The sequence below is a fragment of the Bos indicus genome, chromosome 21 (genome assembly GCF_029378745.1).
Source record: "Bos indicus isolate NIAB-ARS_2022 breed Sahiwal x Tharparkar chromosome 21, NIAB-ARS_B.indTharparkar_mat_pri_1.0, whole genome shotgun sequence".
NCBI classification, from domain to species: domain Eukaryota; kingdom Metazoa; phylum Chordata; class Mammalia; order Artiodactyla; family Bovidae; genus Bos; species Bos indicus.
The window spans coordinates 22,720,835-22,737,772 of NC_091780.1; the positions used below are offsets into that span (position 1 = coordinate 22,720,835).

Below are 16,938 nucleotides of genomic sequence, written 5' to 3' on the forward strand. Positions count from 1 at the left end.
AGAACACTGGAGTGGGTTGCCATTTCCTTCTCCAATGGATGAAAGTGAAAAGTGAAAGTGAAGTTGCTTAGTCCTGTCTGACTCTTATCGACCCCATGGACTGCAGCCTTCCAGGCTCCTCCGTCCATGGGATTTTCCAGGCAAGAGTACTGGAGTGGGGTGCCATTGCTTTCTCCGTCTCTTGGGATAACCACTTTCAAATATAGACTAATTTCTTTTATGTGTTAGGGAGAATGGAGATGCTAACATAGATGGGAAGAAAACAACCCAGAGATGGGGTTATACAGAGCCCTTGCCACCACGTTAGAAAGAGCATTGCTTGGCAGCATTCTCGGCTGTTTTGCAGTATTCATAACACTTGAAAATACCTTTCTAATTTTGACTTAAATGTATGCTGCTTATTTCAAGATCAAATTGAATCCAATAGCAATCAATACTTTAATTTTTGTACTTGAATTTTAAAAAAATATATTGATTTATTTGGCTGCATTTTGGGTTTAGTTGCCCCATAGCATGTGGGATCTTACCCACTCAGGGATCAAACCCGTGTCCCCCTACATTGGAAGGCAGATTCTTAACCACTGTACCACCAAGAAAGTCCCTGTATTTGAATCTTGAATCCAAGAAGTTTTCAGTAACGCAGATGGATTAATAGTATTTTTTGTACTTTAATTAAATACTTTACCTTCTTCTGTAAGAGTAAAAAGCAATGTAATGTCTTAAAAGTAGTTTATCAAGCCTTTTTATAAGAAAGGTCAGACGAAATGATGCAGCTAGGATTACTGAAGATACTAACATTAATGTTTTCAGTGACCTGTGGTTGAACACAGAAGATATGCACACTGACATAGTATTCGTTGTACTTAAGATCTTCAGCTATTAGTGTATTTTTTGCGACAGCTTTTATTCAGATGTAATTCATGTACCATCCTATTCACCCATTTAAAGTGTCCTATTCAGTGGTTTTTATTATATTCACAAAGTTTTACAATCAGTTACAATGATCAATTTTAGAGTATTTTCATCACCCATAAGAAAGAAACTCTATATTTGTAGTCCTTCCATTCCAAGCAAACAACAACTTTCTGTCTCATAGATGTGCGTCCTTTGGATGTTTCATTTCGATGGAATCATATAATATATAGTCTTAGCATAATAGTTTCAAGATCCATCCATATTATAACAAATAATAATTATTCACTCCTTTTTTGGGTTTTATGAATAATGCTGCTAATGAACATTCATGTACAAGTTATTATGTAACAGTGTTTTCAGTCCTTTTGGATATATACCTGGGAGTAAAATAGCTGAGTCAAATTGAGGAACTGCCACATTGTCTTTCAAAGTAGCTATACCACATTTATATTCCCAGCAGGGGTGGATGAAAGTTTTGACCTCTTTACATCACTGCCAATATTTGTTACTGTCTGACTCTTGATTATAGTTATTGTGGGTGTAAAGTGGTATCTCATTATGGTTTTGATTTGTATTTCCCTGGAAGATAATGATGTCAAGCGTATCTTCATAAATTTATTGACCATTTGTATATTTTATTTGGAGAAATCTCTATGCAGATCCTTTGCCTATTTAAAAATTGTGTTGTCTTTTTGTTGAACTGTAAGGGTTCTTTATATATTCAGGTTACAAATCTCTTGTCAGATACATGATTTGCAAGTATTTTCTCCCATTCTCTGGATATTAATAATTTTTAGTAAAGCTAAGAGTACCTATGTTCCATTTCAATGAGCTCTACTACAGAGTTTTATATTAATAATATTTTTATTTATTTTAAAATTGTATTTTTTGGCTGTGCTGGATCTTTGTTGCTTTGCATAGGCTTTCTCTACCTTCGATGGCTTCTCTTGTTGTAGAGCACAGGCTCTAGGTGCATGGGCTTCAGTAGTTGTGGTGCACGGGCTTAGTTGCTCTGTGGCAGGTGGAATCTTCTCGGACCCAGAAGTGGAACTCATGTCACCTACACTGGCAGACAGATTCTTACCCACTGGGCCACTAGGGAAGTCCCAACACTGTAATATTTTTAGGATTTTGTAAATTATTCTGCTCTTTGTTGATAATTTGGAGAGTGACCAATGATGTCATAAGGAAGCAAGTTTAGACTATTTAATAATATGTTATTTACTTATTTGTGATTATTAACAAAGCTAAATATTTTATTGCTCTTTATCTTTTCTAAGTGAAAGTCGCTCAGTCATGTCCAACTCTTTGCAACCCAATGGACTGTACAGTCCATGGAATTCTCCAGGCCAGAATACTGGAGTACGTACGCTTTCCCTTCTCCAGGCGATCTTTCCAACCCAGGGATTAAACCCAGGTCTCTTGCATTGCAGGCAGATTCTTTACCAGCTGAGCCACTAGGGAAGCCGTATCTTTTCTAAAGCTTTATGTATGTGACAGCATATGGTTCTATAATTGTCTGTTTTCTCTTAAAAAAACAGTTGGTAAAAAAAAAAAAGTTGGTAAAGAGTTGTGTCTTGGGGTTAGATTTCTTTTCTACACAGCTTTTTTTTTTTTTTTTTTTTAATTTTTAAACTTTACATAATTGTATTAGTTTTGCCAATTATCAAAATGAATCCGCCACAGGTATTCTACACAGCTTTTCATTAGTTTCCAAGCCCTGTTTGATTCAGTCCTTCACTGAGACCACTTGGCTGTGTTTTTTTACCCCTTTATGTTCTTACTTTCCATGAGGTTTCTTTCAAGAATGTCTGCTGGGTAATAGAATGGATTTTCACTTGTACTTATATTGCTCCTGTAGGAGTTTGGTCAAACTGCACAAATAAAACCACTTAGATTCTTTACACATATCAGGTGTATTTGGCTACTTTGAATGAATTTGGCAATGTGTGGATTTTTTTCTCCCCTCGTAATTACTTGTGGTATAGATATGCTTCTGTGTGCTAGGAGCTGGTCACTATTTTGTTTGGCAGGAGAGAAAAGAAAATATAATTTAAGTGTAAGTAGTTTGTATGGAAGCTCTAACACATACATATTGAGTAATGAATGCTTGTTGGCCTTAGTTGCGAACAGGCTTTGGGTTCTGTGCACTTTTCCTCATTGCTGATTAAGTTTGTGAAAGGTGATTTTGTCTCCCCCTCTCCCCCTGCCCTGCCCTAAACAGACACAAAAGAATGGAAAACAAAAAGGATTGGTCAGGATTCTGTGATGAGTCATGCGGATTGCAAAAATGGGCTAATATATTGAAATGAATGCTAATATTTGGAGTCAAAGAATTCTTAAGTGAAGAAATGTCCTTTCTTTCAGTAAAGTGACACCCTCTCTTCTAGATTACTGGGATGCCAAGGTTACAGGAGCAAGCAGTATTGCAACAAATGTAGAATAATAGTTACCTCCAGAGCTGGGAGCAGGGAGGGTGTTCTCTCATGTAGGGAGACCTGTCTGTGTTTTCAGGCGAGAAGAAAGACTGAACACATGAGAGAGTCTAGGAACCCGAATAGATGCAGGTTAGCTTAGAGCAACGTCATTTTCTGATGTTGAAGAAAGGAGACATAGTATTTATAGAGAGAGATTTTGAAGTTGAAAGAAGAGTTCTACATGATCTCAATTTCAGAGAAATGATTTAAGACAATTCCTACATTATAAAAATGATATAGTCACTAAACAAAACTCAGAAAGTACAAATCAGTAGGGGAAAAGAGAAATAAAAATGTTATCCATAGTCCCACCAAGGAGAACTTAGAACACTGATGAGCTGCCGAGTCCAGAACGGTATCAGGCGCATGTGCCTATTGAGAGCTTGAAGTATAGCCAGGGCGACTGGCCATTTTATTTTATTGATTGAAATTTAAATAGTCACATGGACAGTGCTGTATGAAACACTTCTGTCATCACAGCAAGTTCCACAGTGCTGCTCTAGGGCACTTCCTGGGCTTTGAGGGCTGTTTGTTTAATGTGGTTGTCACGGCGAGTGTAGCACCTCCTCGGTGTACATTTTATTAAGTGACCATCCCTGCCTATTCCGCGCCCATGTGTGGGGAGGCACAGGCTTTCTGCAGTCTCCTTCTAAAACTTGCCCTGGACTCCTGCAGTTGGATCACACTTAAATGGGTGCTATTAATGTCATTTTTGAACCATACTCCCCTTTCTCCACTCCCACCAGCTCCTCTTGGTTAGGCTCAATCAAGTTTTTGGCTTGCAGAAGAAGATTCTCTGGCCCGTGAGGGGAGGGCTTTCTTTCCCCTTCTTGACCAGGAGGGTCTTGGGCTTGGGAGGCCCTGGGTAACTGCATTGTGCCTGGCGGTAGCAAGCACACTTTCAAGGCCAAATGCATAAGGGAGGGGTGGTCCCTGAGATGGCTCTCTTCCTGTCCTCCATCCCTCCTCTTCTAACACCACTTCTTGGTCTGACGTACCTGTTCCCCCGGCCCCACCTCTGTCATCCAGGTGCATCCACTGTGGGGTTGTCCATTTGACCTTGGCCTTGCTGAAAAGCCACATCCAGGAGCGGCACTGCCAGGTTTTCCACAAATGTGCGTTCTGCCCCATGGCCTTCAAGACTGCCAGTAGCACCGCGGACCACAGCGCCACCCAGCATCCCACCCAGCCCCACAGACCCTCCCAGTGAGTGTGGCTGCAGGGCCTGCAGGCCTGTGGGAGTGGAGCAGATTGGCCTGGGGCCCTGCGGGAGGTGTTGGATGGACTGGGAAGCCTGGGCTAGTGGCGGAGAGTGGCTAGAAGCCGGGAGTGCTTTGGAGATGTCTGAGACTGGGGAGTGTCCACGTTGGCTCAGAGTATTGCTTTCCCCAACCTGAGTCTGCTTTGGAGAGATCACATGTGGGGTGGAGGGGCCTGTGGTTCTGTCGGCTGGGCCTTGGTCACCTCACACCCTGGGGCTTGTCATGGCAGGCTCATTTATAAGTGCTCCTGCGAAATGGTCTTCAACAAGAAGAGGCACATCCAGCAGCACTTTTACCAGAACGCCAGCACGGCACAGGTGGGCGTCTTCAAGTGCCCCGAGTGCCCGCTCCTGTTCCTGCAGAAGCCGGAGCTGATGCAGCATGTCAAGGTGGGGCGCCTTGGGGAAGGACCTGGGGAGACCGGCACATCCTCAGGCTGGGTGCCTGGCCCTGCATCCCTCGTCCCCAACCAGTCAGTAATTGCTCCCTCTGTCCCCAGAGCACCCATGGTGTGCCCCGCAACGTGGACGAGCTGTCTAGCCTCCAGTCCTCAGCAGACTCATCTTCAAGCCGCCCTGGCCCTCGAGTGCCTGCTGAGCCGCCAGCCCTCAGTGTGACTGCTCGGGGCAGTGCCCTGCCCTCCAGCCGCTGGGGCAGGCCTGAGGCCCACCGCAGGGCTGAGGCCAGGCCCCGGCTGAGGAACACCGGCTGGACCTGCCAGGAGTGCCAGGAGTGGGTTCCAGATCGGGAGAGCTACGTGTCCCACATGAAAAAGAGTCACGGTCGGGTAAGTGTGGCACGTCCAGGCCCGTCTGTCCTGCAAGGTCAGAGCCCCTGCCACGGCATGACCCCCTTTGGTTCCTGGTGCCATGGGCATGGTGGGCGGCGCAGATCCTGAGTTCTCTGGGCATCCTCCTTTCTGTCTGCCTCCTCTGAGAAGAGAGATGCACCCAGAACTGTCTTAGGGTTCTGATGCCTTGCATCCTGTCGTCCCCATAGACGTTGAAGCGGTACCCGTGTCGGCAGTGTGAACAGTCCTTTCACACCCCCAACAGCCTGCGCAAACACATCCGCAACAACCATGACACAGTGAAGAAAGTCTACACTTGTGGGTGAGTCCCTGGAGGTGGGAGCCAAGAGGCCGAAATTCATCCAGACCGCCGTGGTACCCCTGGGGCTTTTCTCAGCTATGAGATCAGGGGAGGCAAGAGACAAGCAAGTTTCTGCTGGGAAGTGCTGTGGCTAGGTCAGAAAGAGGGCGTTCCAGAGCCTGGTGGCTCTGGAGGGCCCCCCTTCCCAACTCCCTAAGCCCAGGCCGCCCTGCCCCGTGGTGGTGGAGGGCCCTGAGGTTGAGAGGAGTGGGTGCGATGTGAGCAGGTGCCCTGTCAGCCATGAGACTTCAGTACCATCTCTCCGAGCTTTCGGACAGAACAGGCTGCTCTGTCAGGCTGACTGCTGGGCCTGCACTTGGGTCTCTGGACACTGACACCAGAGAGAGGAGAGTCAGGTCACAGCTTAGGGCCAGTACAGATACTCTGACTTCCTGTCATCTTCCGCCGTGGCTGGCTTGTACTGGCTGGATTTCCCAGTGCCACCCTGCCAGCCCAAGGACCATCCTGCCTACCCCCAGACTGTCTCCCCTGGAGCCAGAGGCAGCTTCACCTTAGCCTGCCTGCCTGGCCCCTTGGACCCTGGGGCCAACCATCTTACACGGCCGCTCTGGCTGTGCTTCTGCAGGTATTGCACAGAGGACAGCCCCAGCTTTCCTCGGCCCTCCCTCCTGGAGAGCCACATCAGCCTTATGCACGGTATCAGAAATCCTGATTTGAGCCAGACATCCAAAGCCAGACCTTCGGGTGGACATTCCCCTCAGGTGAGTGTGGGGCCCCTGCCCACCAGAGCAGCTTGCTCGGTGAGGCTGGAGCTGGAGGGGTGCTGGGCAGGTTACTGGAGCCCACATATCCTTGTGGCTGGGGAGCAGCCAGCAGTGACAGCAACCTCCATGCTGGTCACTCTCTAGCCTCGTGTGACCTGCCTGAGGACCGCACACAAAGAAAGGAGCAGAGATCCATGAGGCAAGCCAGTGGCCTTTTCTTGTTGCCGTTTCCCTGTCACTTCGACCCCTCCCTTGGTGTGTCCTGTGCCCTGTGAACACTGGATTGCTTCCCACGTACCTCCTGCCTCTGCCTCTCTGTGGTCCTAGGAGGTGGGGTGGGTAGGCCTGCCCACTGGGAGAGGATGCGGTGCTTCACTGAGTCACACCCCCATCCCCACCCCACCCCCGTTTCAGAAGAGCCAGACCCAGACTCCCACTGCCCCGGGCCCTCTGACCTCACCCCTGTTTCATGCCCTGTACCCATTTCTGGTCAGCTTCTGGGGCAGCCTCGTGTCCCTCTTCCCAGTGGGCTCCCCCTACTCCATAGTGGAGGTGGCTCCTCATAGGGGCAGGCATGTCTGGGAAACCCAGAGAGCTGCCTGGCTTTTGGGGGGCTCTTTACTGGCTATTCAGAGAAGGGCCCTGGTCTGCAAAGGCCCTTTCACACACAGCAGGTAGGGTGTCAATTGACGTTTTGGCAACAACTGTCTATGATTAAGATGCACACCTTCTCTTCTCTGCAAATGCGTACACCCTTTGATTTAGCAGTTCCACTTCTGAGATTTATCTGTCAGATAGCTTTGGCCCAGGGGGTAAAGAAATCTGTCATATATGTTGTTAAGTGAGAAAAAGCAGGGTGAAAAAAAGTGTGATGCAATGCTGTCATCTTGTAAAAGGTGGTGGTTGTATTTCTGTGCATGCCTGGAACATCTTTTGGCGATACCTCAGAACCCCAGTGTTGTCTGGGGAGCCAGGGAGGGGGGACTTCATCTCTTCTGTACCCTTCCCACTTCTTTGGAATCTTGTGGTACATGGAAGTGTCCATTATAACAAGCAAAAGAAGCAAACCAAACCTAGACCAGAACCTAGGGCTGGCTGAGCCCAGCCTGGGTGATGATTCTGCAAGTCCTCGGGCTGTGTTGCCCACGCCGGGGACTCGTGTCCTGGACTCCCAGGCTCACATCGTTTCTCCTTCAGGTGAACCATCTGAAAAGACCAGTCAGTGGAGTGGGGGCCGCTCCTGACACCAGCAATGGCACGCCAGTCTCTTCCACCAAAAGGCACAAGTCGCTTTTCCAGTGTGCGAAATGTAGCTTTGCCACGGACTCGGGGCTGGAGTTCCAGCGCCACATACCTCAGCACCAGAAGGACAGCTCCACAGCCCAGTGTCTCCTCTGTGGCCTGTGCTACACCTCTGCCGGCTCCCTCAGCCGCCACCTCTTCATCGTCCACAAGGTGAGAGACCAGGAGGAGGAAGAGGCAGAGGCGGCAGAGCCAGAGGAGGGCTCTGGGGAGGAGGTGCCCATGGAGACCAGGGAGAACGGACTGGAAGAAAGTGCCGAGGAGCCTCTGGTGGGCGACTCCGAGACGGGGAGATCTCTGGGCCTGGCCCAGGATGAGGATGGGGCCCAAGATGCTCCTAGTCGACCACAGACCTCTCAGGACCGGGACAGCCACACACCGTCCCCGCAGGTGTGACCAGAGGCCCTGCGGTGCATGGTCGGGGTGGCGCCGTGGCGTCCTCCGCCTGCTGTGTGGACAGTGGGAAAGAACAGGCCCCACCCAGCGTGAGTGTGTCCGGCTGTGTCCTGGAGCAGTGTCTGCCCTGAGCTGTGGGGAGCTGGGTGGCCCCCAACCCTGGGAGATACGGGGTCACCCAGGACCCTCACAGCTCCGAATCTGCTTCTGTTATTTATGGCTTTGTGCTGCTTCTCGGTACCCCAACTCTCGTCTGTGTCCTTCCAACCCCGCTGCTGTCACCTCTGCTCAAGGCCCTTCAGCAGCCGCACTGTTCTGGGAGGTCCCCTTTCTCTGCCTTCAGCCTGGGCCTCCCTGCAGCAGCTCGCTTCACAATTCCAGAGCCTGAGACGGGGGTGCTGGCATGGCCCCCCTCGGAGAGAGCTCGCCCAGCCTGGCTTGCAGAGGGCTCTCGGTAACCATGCCCTTCCTCTCTGTCTTCTCTGATTCCTTCCCCGCAAACAGTCCTGAGGATTCATTGTCGCACGGGCTCATCCTGTCTGTGTGGGCGGGAAAAGCTTCTGTTTGGAAGCCAGGCACAGAGAGGCAGGACCCCCCGCTGCCCCACTGCCCCCTTGAAGGAGCTGTGCGTCCTTGTTCTGCTGCTGTTCTGCCTTTCCTGATGAGCGCGGGGTTTGAGGCACACAGACATGGGGATATTTGTACTCTTGCTCCTGTGCCATTAGAGAGGCCGCTGCCCTGGCAGCCAGCCCCTCCTCCTCTCGGCTACACTCATGTTGCTCAGACTATATTTCAAATAAAAGAAAACCTTCTTACCATGCAGGTAGGCTCTTGTATTCCTGTTCAGGTGAGCCTGGCCCTACCCTCCTCCTCCTCAGACTTCCCTCGCTGGCCCATCTCTGAGAAAGAATGGTGTTTCCTGATGTCCAAGAAGGAAGGTCCTCTTTAGATTCTGCAGCTGTGGTTAGGAAACCAGGAGCTCAGGGCTTCTGAAGGGGTGAAGGGAGGGTTGTAATGCCGGTCAGGAGTCACCTCCAAGTCCCCCCTGCAACACTGAGCTAGTGGCATTGGCTTTTAGGGCCTACTGACATTTTGCTGGGCACCTCCATCTTTCCTACAAATGGTTCTCTTCTGCTAAGAGAACCTTTTACTGGTGGGAGAAGGGAAGGGATAGAAGGGAGGAATTTTTATTTTTTCTACACTGTTCAAGAGGCTGTGGTATTGTCACTGTTGCAGGGAACTCAGGTGTGGCAGAAAGGGGACTGGACATGGGAGGCCGGGCTGTCTTTTCATTGATGGCAGGGCTAGGACCTGGCCAGCACAAGGAGCTGGCCATGTGGAGGTGCCCTCTGACCTCTGCTCCGAGTGGCTGCTGCAGCCCTGCCTGGGTCAGATTTGGGGCTGGGCCTGGCAAGCTCTAGTGTAGCACCGGGAGGTGGGTGCTAATGGCATTCTTAGTGGCAATCTTTCAAGGAGGGCATCGAATATCAATTATAAATTATTAAGTCAGATAAATATGCCTGACCTTTTCACAATTGGGAAAAAAAAAATTTCTTCCTCTAGCAAATGCCAAATTTCTAGTGGAAATGTTAAAGGCGCTGGGAAAGGTTAATGCTTTTTCAGTTTCGGAGAAACAGTATTTTTCAGTGTTTCCCAGGCCTGCCAAGGCCACCACGTCCCTGCTTCCCGAGCAGGCAGTGAGGTCCAAGCAGGCCTGATTCCAGTTGTGTGCAGGGCCAGAGCCGGCCCCCACTCAGGTGTCAGCCCCTCCTGATTCCAGTCTCAGGGTGCCCGTCCTGCACCCGGGGCTGTTCACAGGAACACATTACAGAAGAGGTTGATAGAAGTGTTGGAAATGGATGGCTGAGTCGCTTCCCACTAAGAGACTGTGCTAGCTGGAGCCTGGGTAGAGGAGGCGGTGAAATCACAGGTTTGACTTGTCCTGACCTCAGCTCTGTTTCCTTCCTGGGGGTGGCGTGGAGTGGAAAGAATGTGGAGCCACTCACCAAGAAACCTGGGTCACAGTCTGGCTTCTACCCTCAACCAGCTCTTGACAAACCCCTTAACTTCACCAGACCCTTCCCTCAAGATAGGCCTGGTATTTCCCACCCGACTCGGTTCACAGGCTGCTGTGAGTTGATAAGCCAGGAAGCGTTTTCTAGTTTATGAAACACTGTCAATGTCTGGGATTCTTGACCTGACATTAGGCTTGGAGGGGGGAGTGCACCTTGCCCGCTGTTCAGACTTAGATGCTGATGGTCAGTTCTCCACTGTTCAGTAATAGCGGTAATTAACAGCACTGTAATCCCTGCTCGTGGGCCCAGCATCTTGCTAAAAACACTCGCCAGTGGTTCTCCCTTTGTCCTCAGCATTATCTCACAGTGATCCTCTCCATTTTACAGAGAAGGAAACCGAGGCTCAGAGAGCTTAAATACTTGCTGGACGACCTTGTAAGTCAAGCCCATCTAGTTCTAAAGTCCACTGTGTCAACTGCTGTGTTGCCTTAGTGACTTGGCTAATCTGGCTGGCGGCCAGCTTATCACCGGTTTGCAGCCGTCCAGACACCTGCTTTCCTACCTCCCCTGCAGGTGGGATGCCCACTGAGCACCAGGTTCTCTTTGGAGTCAGTCTGTGCCTCTTCACCCCAAGGAAGGCACATTTGCTTGGGGCATTCCATAGCACATGCAGTATCCCTATGACCTCATTCTCATTGGGATTTACCTTGCCATTTTGTCGGGGAGCTATTCCAGAAAAGGTGGCTTAACCCTCACAGGGATCGTGGTTCCCTCAGGGTCCAATATCTTTTGATATTTTTTTCAAAGGTGTCTTTAAAGAGTTCTGTTGCTATCATTTGTTATCATCAGAAAATGCTTGCTGTAGCAAGCACTTAGCTGCTGGAGTGAATGCTGCCCAAGTTAAACAGATAAGATTCTCACCTGTGTAGAAACTACAATTTAATACACTCTGAGGCCTGACCAATGACTGGTATTTATTTTCCAACTGCTTTATCAGTGAAATGATATGTCAAATTATTATAATCTGATTGGTATAGAGAGAGTTCTTCTCGTAACTTATGTAAACAGTCTGGCTTTTGAAAACAGCTGTGGTGAAGCAAGTTCAACCCACTTTGCCTTCCTCGAGGCTGAACACCCAACCCTACCCCTGCCTACCCTGGTCATCACTGTATATTCAGCTCTGGGTACATTTCCTTTTACTTGCTTTTCATTTTTTGAAGAAAATTAACACACGTACATGGTAAGAAATCCAAACAATACAAAAGAGAATACAATGAAAAGTAAGCTGCTCATTGGAGGTCAGCCTTTGGTTCCACAGCCCCCTCTCCAGAATTAATCACTGTTTCTATATCTTATGTATCTTTCTGAGTAATTCTATGCATTTACAAGCTTTTCAAAATATGTGTATTTATATATATATATATTTTAATACAAATGATAGCATTCTCTACACAAGTGTTCTGAAGCTTGCTTTTTTTTCATTTGTATCATGGAAATTGTTCCAGATTCATCCAGTGGGGTCAGTCTAATTCTTTGAAAGCTCCTAGGACGGTTCCCTGTATACAATATTGGTTTAAAGAGTGTCTGAGTGACTTAATGCATGCCTATGTGGAAGAATCTGATTCATTTGGTAGCTGTCAATTCACAGTTCTCTCAGGGCCTGATATGAGACAGAATCTTCTAGATTCTGGAACATTTCTCCCTGTCTTTTCCACGGGATCCAGGTCCAAAGCCTGACCTTTTCCACTAACAACTGCCACAGCAGTCTTAGAGACTGGGAGCCTTCGGTCCCTCTGAAGGAAAGAGCAGACTTAAGATTCAAGTCCCAGTGTAGGTGGTTTTTTTTTTTTTTTTTTTTTTTTTTGAGATCTCTATTTCAAATGCCATTTTCTCAGGGGACTTCCCTAGTGGTCCAGTGGTTAGGGCTCTGTTGCTTCCACTGCAGGGGGCATGGGTCCAATCCCTGGTTGGGGAACTAAGACCCCACAAACCCTGCGGCATGGCCAAAATAAAATAAAATAAGGCTTTTTCTTATTGGGAAATGATATAGCATTACTAGAGAAAATAAAAACCATGCATATTTATAATCTGTCTTTGCAGTTGTTTTCTTTTTTGCATATCATTTTCCAATCCTTGTGCATTTCATAGCTGAGTTTATGATATAATTATGGTAATAACAGTGGTTAACATCAAACTACATGACAGACGTCACTCTCACATTCATTCTCCTATTTAGCCTATTTAACAGTCTTGTGATATAAATACTGTTATTCCTTTTGGAGGGGAGTGGTTGACCCTGAGGTCATGGAATTAGTAAGGGGCAGAGCTGAGATTCACTAGGCGTGATTTTGTACCCTACTTTTTTCTACTTAATGTTGTGTCTGGACATTTTCCATGTTTCTACATAGCCTTGAGAATAAACTCACTGGCAATGTGATAGAATGAAGAAATCCAATAACTAGAAGTCAAGAGACCTAGGTTCCAATCTGAATTCTATAGCTTATTTGATCTCTCTTTTCTTGCCCTCAGTTCGGGCATCTGTCAAATTGGGAGATGGGGAGTTTTAAATTCCTGGGGATCTAGAATTGAACCTGGTTAGATTTTATCTCCTTGATCTTGTATGTGCTGTGCTTAGTTGCTCAGTTGTGTCCAACTCTTTGTGACCCCATGGACTGTAGCCTGCTAGGCTCCTCTGTCCGTGGGATTTCCCAGGCAAGAATACTGGAGTGGGTTGCCATTTCTCACTCCAGGGAATCTTCCTGACCCAGGAATTGAACCTGCATCTTCTATGTCTCCTGCATTGGCTGGTGAGTTCTTTACCATTTGAGCCACCAGGGAAGTCCCTAAGAAGCCCAAGAAGATTTTATCTTCTTGATCCTGTAAGTATTTATATAGAGGGGACTTAACTAACTTAACTCTTGTTGAATTTCTTCTTTTGTTTAATTGTTTTATTTATTTATTTACTTTTGGCCTGCTGCTGCTAAGTCGCTTCAGTCGTGTCTGACTCTGTGCCACCCCATAGACGGCAGCCCATTAGGCTCCCCCGTCCCTGGGATTCTCCAGGCAAGAACACTGGAGTGGGTTGCCATTTCCTTCTCCAATGCATGAAAGTGAAAAGTGAAAGTGAAGTTCCTCAGTCGTGTCCGACTCTTAGTGACCTCATGGACTGTGGCCCACCAGGCTCCTCCATCCATGGGATTTTCCAGGCAAGAGTGCTGGAGTGGGGTCCCATCGCCTTCTCCGACTTTGGGCCTAGATATACCTAGATATATACAAAAATGAAAGACCCCTCCCACTGATCCCCACAAGGTAATATTACTTTTATTTGCACTTATTTATATTTCAATTTGCATCAGATTTCTGCTTTTTCAGTTAGAATTCTACTTTCTTTGAGGAAATGTTTCTTTTGGTTTTTGTCAAGCCTTTCCAAGTCTGAGCTGCTTACTTGGTAATTCTAAAGCATCTTCAGATCCTTCTGTTACCCAGGTAGCTATTCCTTAGAGACCTAGGGCCAGATGAATTCTCGAGCTAGTTCATCATGTCATGTGTTGGCCTTTTAGCATGCTCTTATTTTTTAAAATAATATTTACTACCCTTTGCAAATTCGAAATAGTTTTTAGTGCTTCAATACTGAAAACTCAATAAGTTTGTAGGTGATGGATCGTATGGAAAATGTGGCAAAACAATACGATGAACCCGTTTAAGTCAGTTCTAACTGGGAAAAGCCTCCACCATAGCAAGTGCTCCTGTGACAGTGGGCCAGCTGCACCATCTCGTTTCGTGGGTGGGCATGTGTTATTTATAGACAGATACAGATTAAACGGCTCAATTGTAAAGGATCTGCCTGCCAATGCAGGAGACATAAGGGATGCAGGTTCCGTCCCTGGGTCGGGAAGATCCCCTGGAGGAGGAAATGGCAACCCTTTTCAGAATTCTTGCCTGGGAAATCCCATGGACGAGCCTGGCAGGCTGCAGTCCATGGGGTCACAGAGTCGGGCATGATGACTGAGCAACTGAGCTCACAGATATAGACTAAAATCTATTAGATTTTACTTCTAAAACTGAATCCTATAGTCTTTGCCTCTATTTTCTGTGAAAATGGAGAAAGTTGATTATGTCTTTGATGTTTCAAGTGAGTAATTAAGCTGCTCTTTGATATTTTAAACTGGGAAGCTCCACTCTTTCTAGACTTCCCCTTTCAGTTATAGCCTAGGGTACACTATGTACAATTCTATCTTCCTCTGGGGTTTCCTCTTCCTTTGACCAAGTTGCCTGAAATTTTGCCCCAAGACTTATTGTGCATGTAGACAGGGCTGCCTGGAAAATCCCATGTATGGAGAAGCCTGGAAGGCTGCAGTCCATGGGGTCGCTGAGGGTCGGACACGACTGAGCGACTTCACTTTCACGCATTGGAGAAGGAAATGGCAACCCACTCTAGTGTTCTTGCCTGGAGAATCCCAGGGACGGGGGAGCCTGGTGGACTGCTGTCTATGGGGTCGCACAGAGTCGGACACAACTGAAATGACTCAGCAGCAGCAGCAGACAGGGCTGCATATTTTTGGTATCTGAGGAGGAAGGTGAGTTCTGCTTCCTAAGAAGCTCTTTACCTAAGAAGGAGGTGTCCCATTTCTATCCTGGAGGTCTGGGTCTGAGGAGGGTTTTGAATATGATTTTTAAATGGGGAAAAGAAGATGAGGTGAGGGGGATGGGGAGGTGATGGGGAGGAAAGGCACAGACAGTTGTGAAGGAGGAGGCAGGAGAGTTTGAACAGGCAGAGAGTTTAGAACCTGGAACAGCACTTGACTTTTAGGGCAGGTGATGCTGGTAGAGGTGGGGTTAGAGAGTAGGAGTGGCTGATTAGGAGGATATGGGGCAGGTGCTAACAAGCTCAAAAATGGAGGCAGTGGCTTAGTTGGTCAATGACGTACCTTGGGTTGAACAGAAATTGCAGCAGCTGTTGCCAGGAGGTATTAACATGTTTTAAAGAATGAGAAGAAGTAGCTGTAGTGGAAAAGGAGGGCTGACTGAGATATAGAAGGTCCCTTAGGGAAAAAAGACTTGAAAGGAAGGAAAAGGACCAGTTCACTCTGCAAGAAGACCTGAAGAGGCCTGGGCTCAGATGGTGTCTTTCCAAGTTTGTGGAGCTTGTGTCCTGGGCCTGACCAACCAATTGCTGCCCCCTGACCACAGAGGCACCCTGTCATGTAATGGTAACTGTATTCTGGAAAGGACCTACATCTGAGGCAGAAACTCCTGGCCCCTCTAATCGGATGTTGAATCAGAATAAGTGGATTGGGAAGGGCACTTGGCCAACACAGCTCTGCACTTGAATCCCAAATTCCCTTTCCAATCAAACCAGAATTAGGAGTGGTTTCTTCTTGCCAGTGATCCTTTAATTGGTGTCCACTTACCCCAGCACAGCTGTGGCCACATCTCCATCCCTGGAGTGCCAGATTGGCCAGCTCATCCCAGAGCAGCAGGGCTAGAGTCTCCACCCTCAGAATTAGGGACTCAGCTGCCTTGATCATGGGCCTACGGAGCTCTTGGAAGGAGGTCAGATAAGCAGTCCAGAGCACCACAGATTGGCTGGCAGGAAGGGCAGCTTGATTGCAGCAGAAGCCAGAAGTTTCCCAGAAGAAGGCAGGGTCAGCAGAAATCTAGGGCTTTTGTTGAGCTCAGGGCCGAGACCTTTAAAATGAGGGGAATCAAGAGAATGAAAAATAGGAAACTGGAGGTGGTGGGGGTGGGTTCGGATAGACATATGTTTGATTAACTTACAATGATACTAATGATTCACACTGAGATGGGTTGCAGGTCTAGGGAGCTTTGAAAATGCCTGGGAAGTTTGCTACAGGTCTGGGAAGCTAATGATACTTCATAAGGTAGGTGTCCCTTGGACTGCAAGGAGATCAAAGCAGTCAATCCTAAAGGAAATCAACCCTGAATATTCACTGGAAGGACTCATACTGAAGCTCCAATACTTTGGCCACCTGATGCGAAGAACCAACTCATTGGAAGAGACCCTGAAGCTGGGAAAGATTGATGGCAGAAGAAGGGGATGACAGAGAATGAGATGGTTGGATGGCATCACTGACTCAATGGACATGAGGTTGAGCAAACTGAGGGAGATAGTGAAGGACAGGGAAGCCTGGCTGCAGTCCTTGGGGCTGCAAAGAGTCAGACACCACTTAGTGCCTGAACAACTACAAGGATAATAATTAACAGTAGCCCAAGATTTTCCTACCACAGGCACCCAGTTTACTTGGGGGCCCCAGGAAGTTCAAAACAATTGGGAGAGTGGATCCTGGCACCAGTACCAGCTCCTACCACGCTTCATCAGTGCTCGTATTTAATAGCAAACACTGACTGCCTTGTATCATGGTTATTTCCAAACACAGAGCCACAGCATGTGCTCTTCTGTGCAATCCTCTGTCAGAGGATTGATGGCGATTCTGTTTTAATTTTCTGTCTTTCTTTCAGGCTTGAGAAATTCTCAAGGATAAAGACTATAACACTCTCAATACCTGCCATAATGCCTGGTGTGTTGTAGTCAGCTGTGACTTAATAAATCCTTATTGGATCAACAGCTATGACCTTCAGGATCATAAAGGATCATGACCTCACTCCTCTTAACAAAGGAGAGAGATAAAGTTCAGAAATGGTGAGCCACCTGCCCAAGGACACACAACACTCAG

General features: G+C 47.7%; 2 protein-coding genes across 8 annotated transcripts in view; both read left to right on the plus strand.

Moving 5' to 3' along the window:
• ZNF592 (zinc finger protein 592) overlaps positions 1 to 9,050 on the plus strand; it is a 49,204-nt gene extending 40,154 nt beyond the window's left edge. For all 7 annotated transcript variants that reach the window (XM_019983580.2, XM_019983577.2, XM_070775176.1 and 4 more), the window contains exons 6-11: positions 4,422 to 4,598; positions 4,884 to 5,043; positions 5,154 to 5,441; positions 5,654 to 5,766; positions 6,392 to 6,527; positions 7,728 to 9,050. In XM_019983580.2, coding sequence (XP_019839139.1) covers positions 4,422 to 4,598; positions 4,884 to 5,043; positions 5,154 to 5,441; positions 5,654 to 5,766; positions 6,392 to 6,527; positions 7,728 to 8,228 — 1,375 coding nt within the window. In that variant the 3' untranslated portion in view covers positions 8,229 to 9,050. The remainder of the gene's footprint in view (positions 1 to 4,421; positions 4,599 to 4,883; positions 5,044 to 5,153; positions 5,442 to 5,653; positions 5,767 to 6,391; positions 6,528 to 7,727) is intronic.
• Positions 9,051 to 16,646: 7,596 nt separating this feature from the next.
• Positions 16,647 to 16,938, plus strand: part of ALPK3 (alpha kinase 3) — a 57,546-nt gene continuing 57,254 nt past the window's right edge. Inside the window, exon 1 of the mRNA XM_070775171.1 lies at positions 16,647 to 16,904. The gene's annotated coding sequence lies outside the window, so the exon portion shown is untranslated. The remainder of the gene's footprint in view (positions 16,905 to 16,938) is intronic.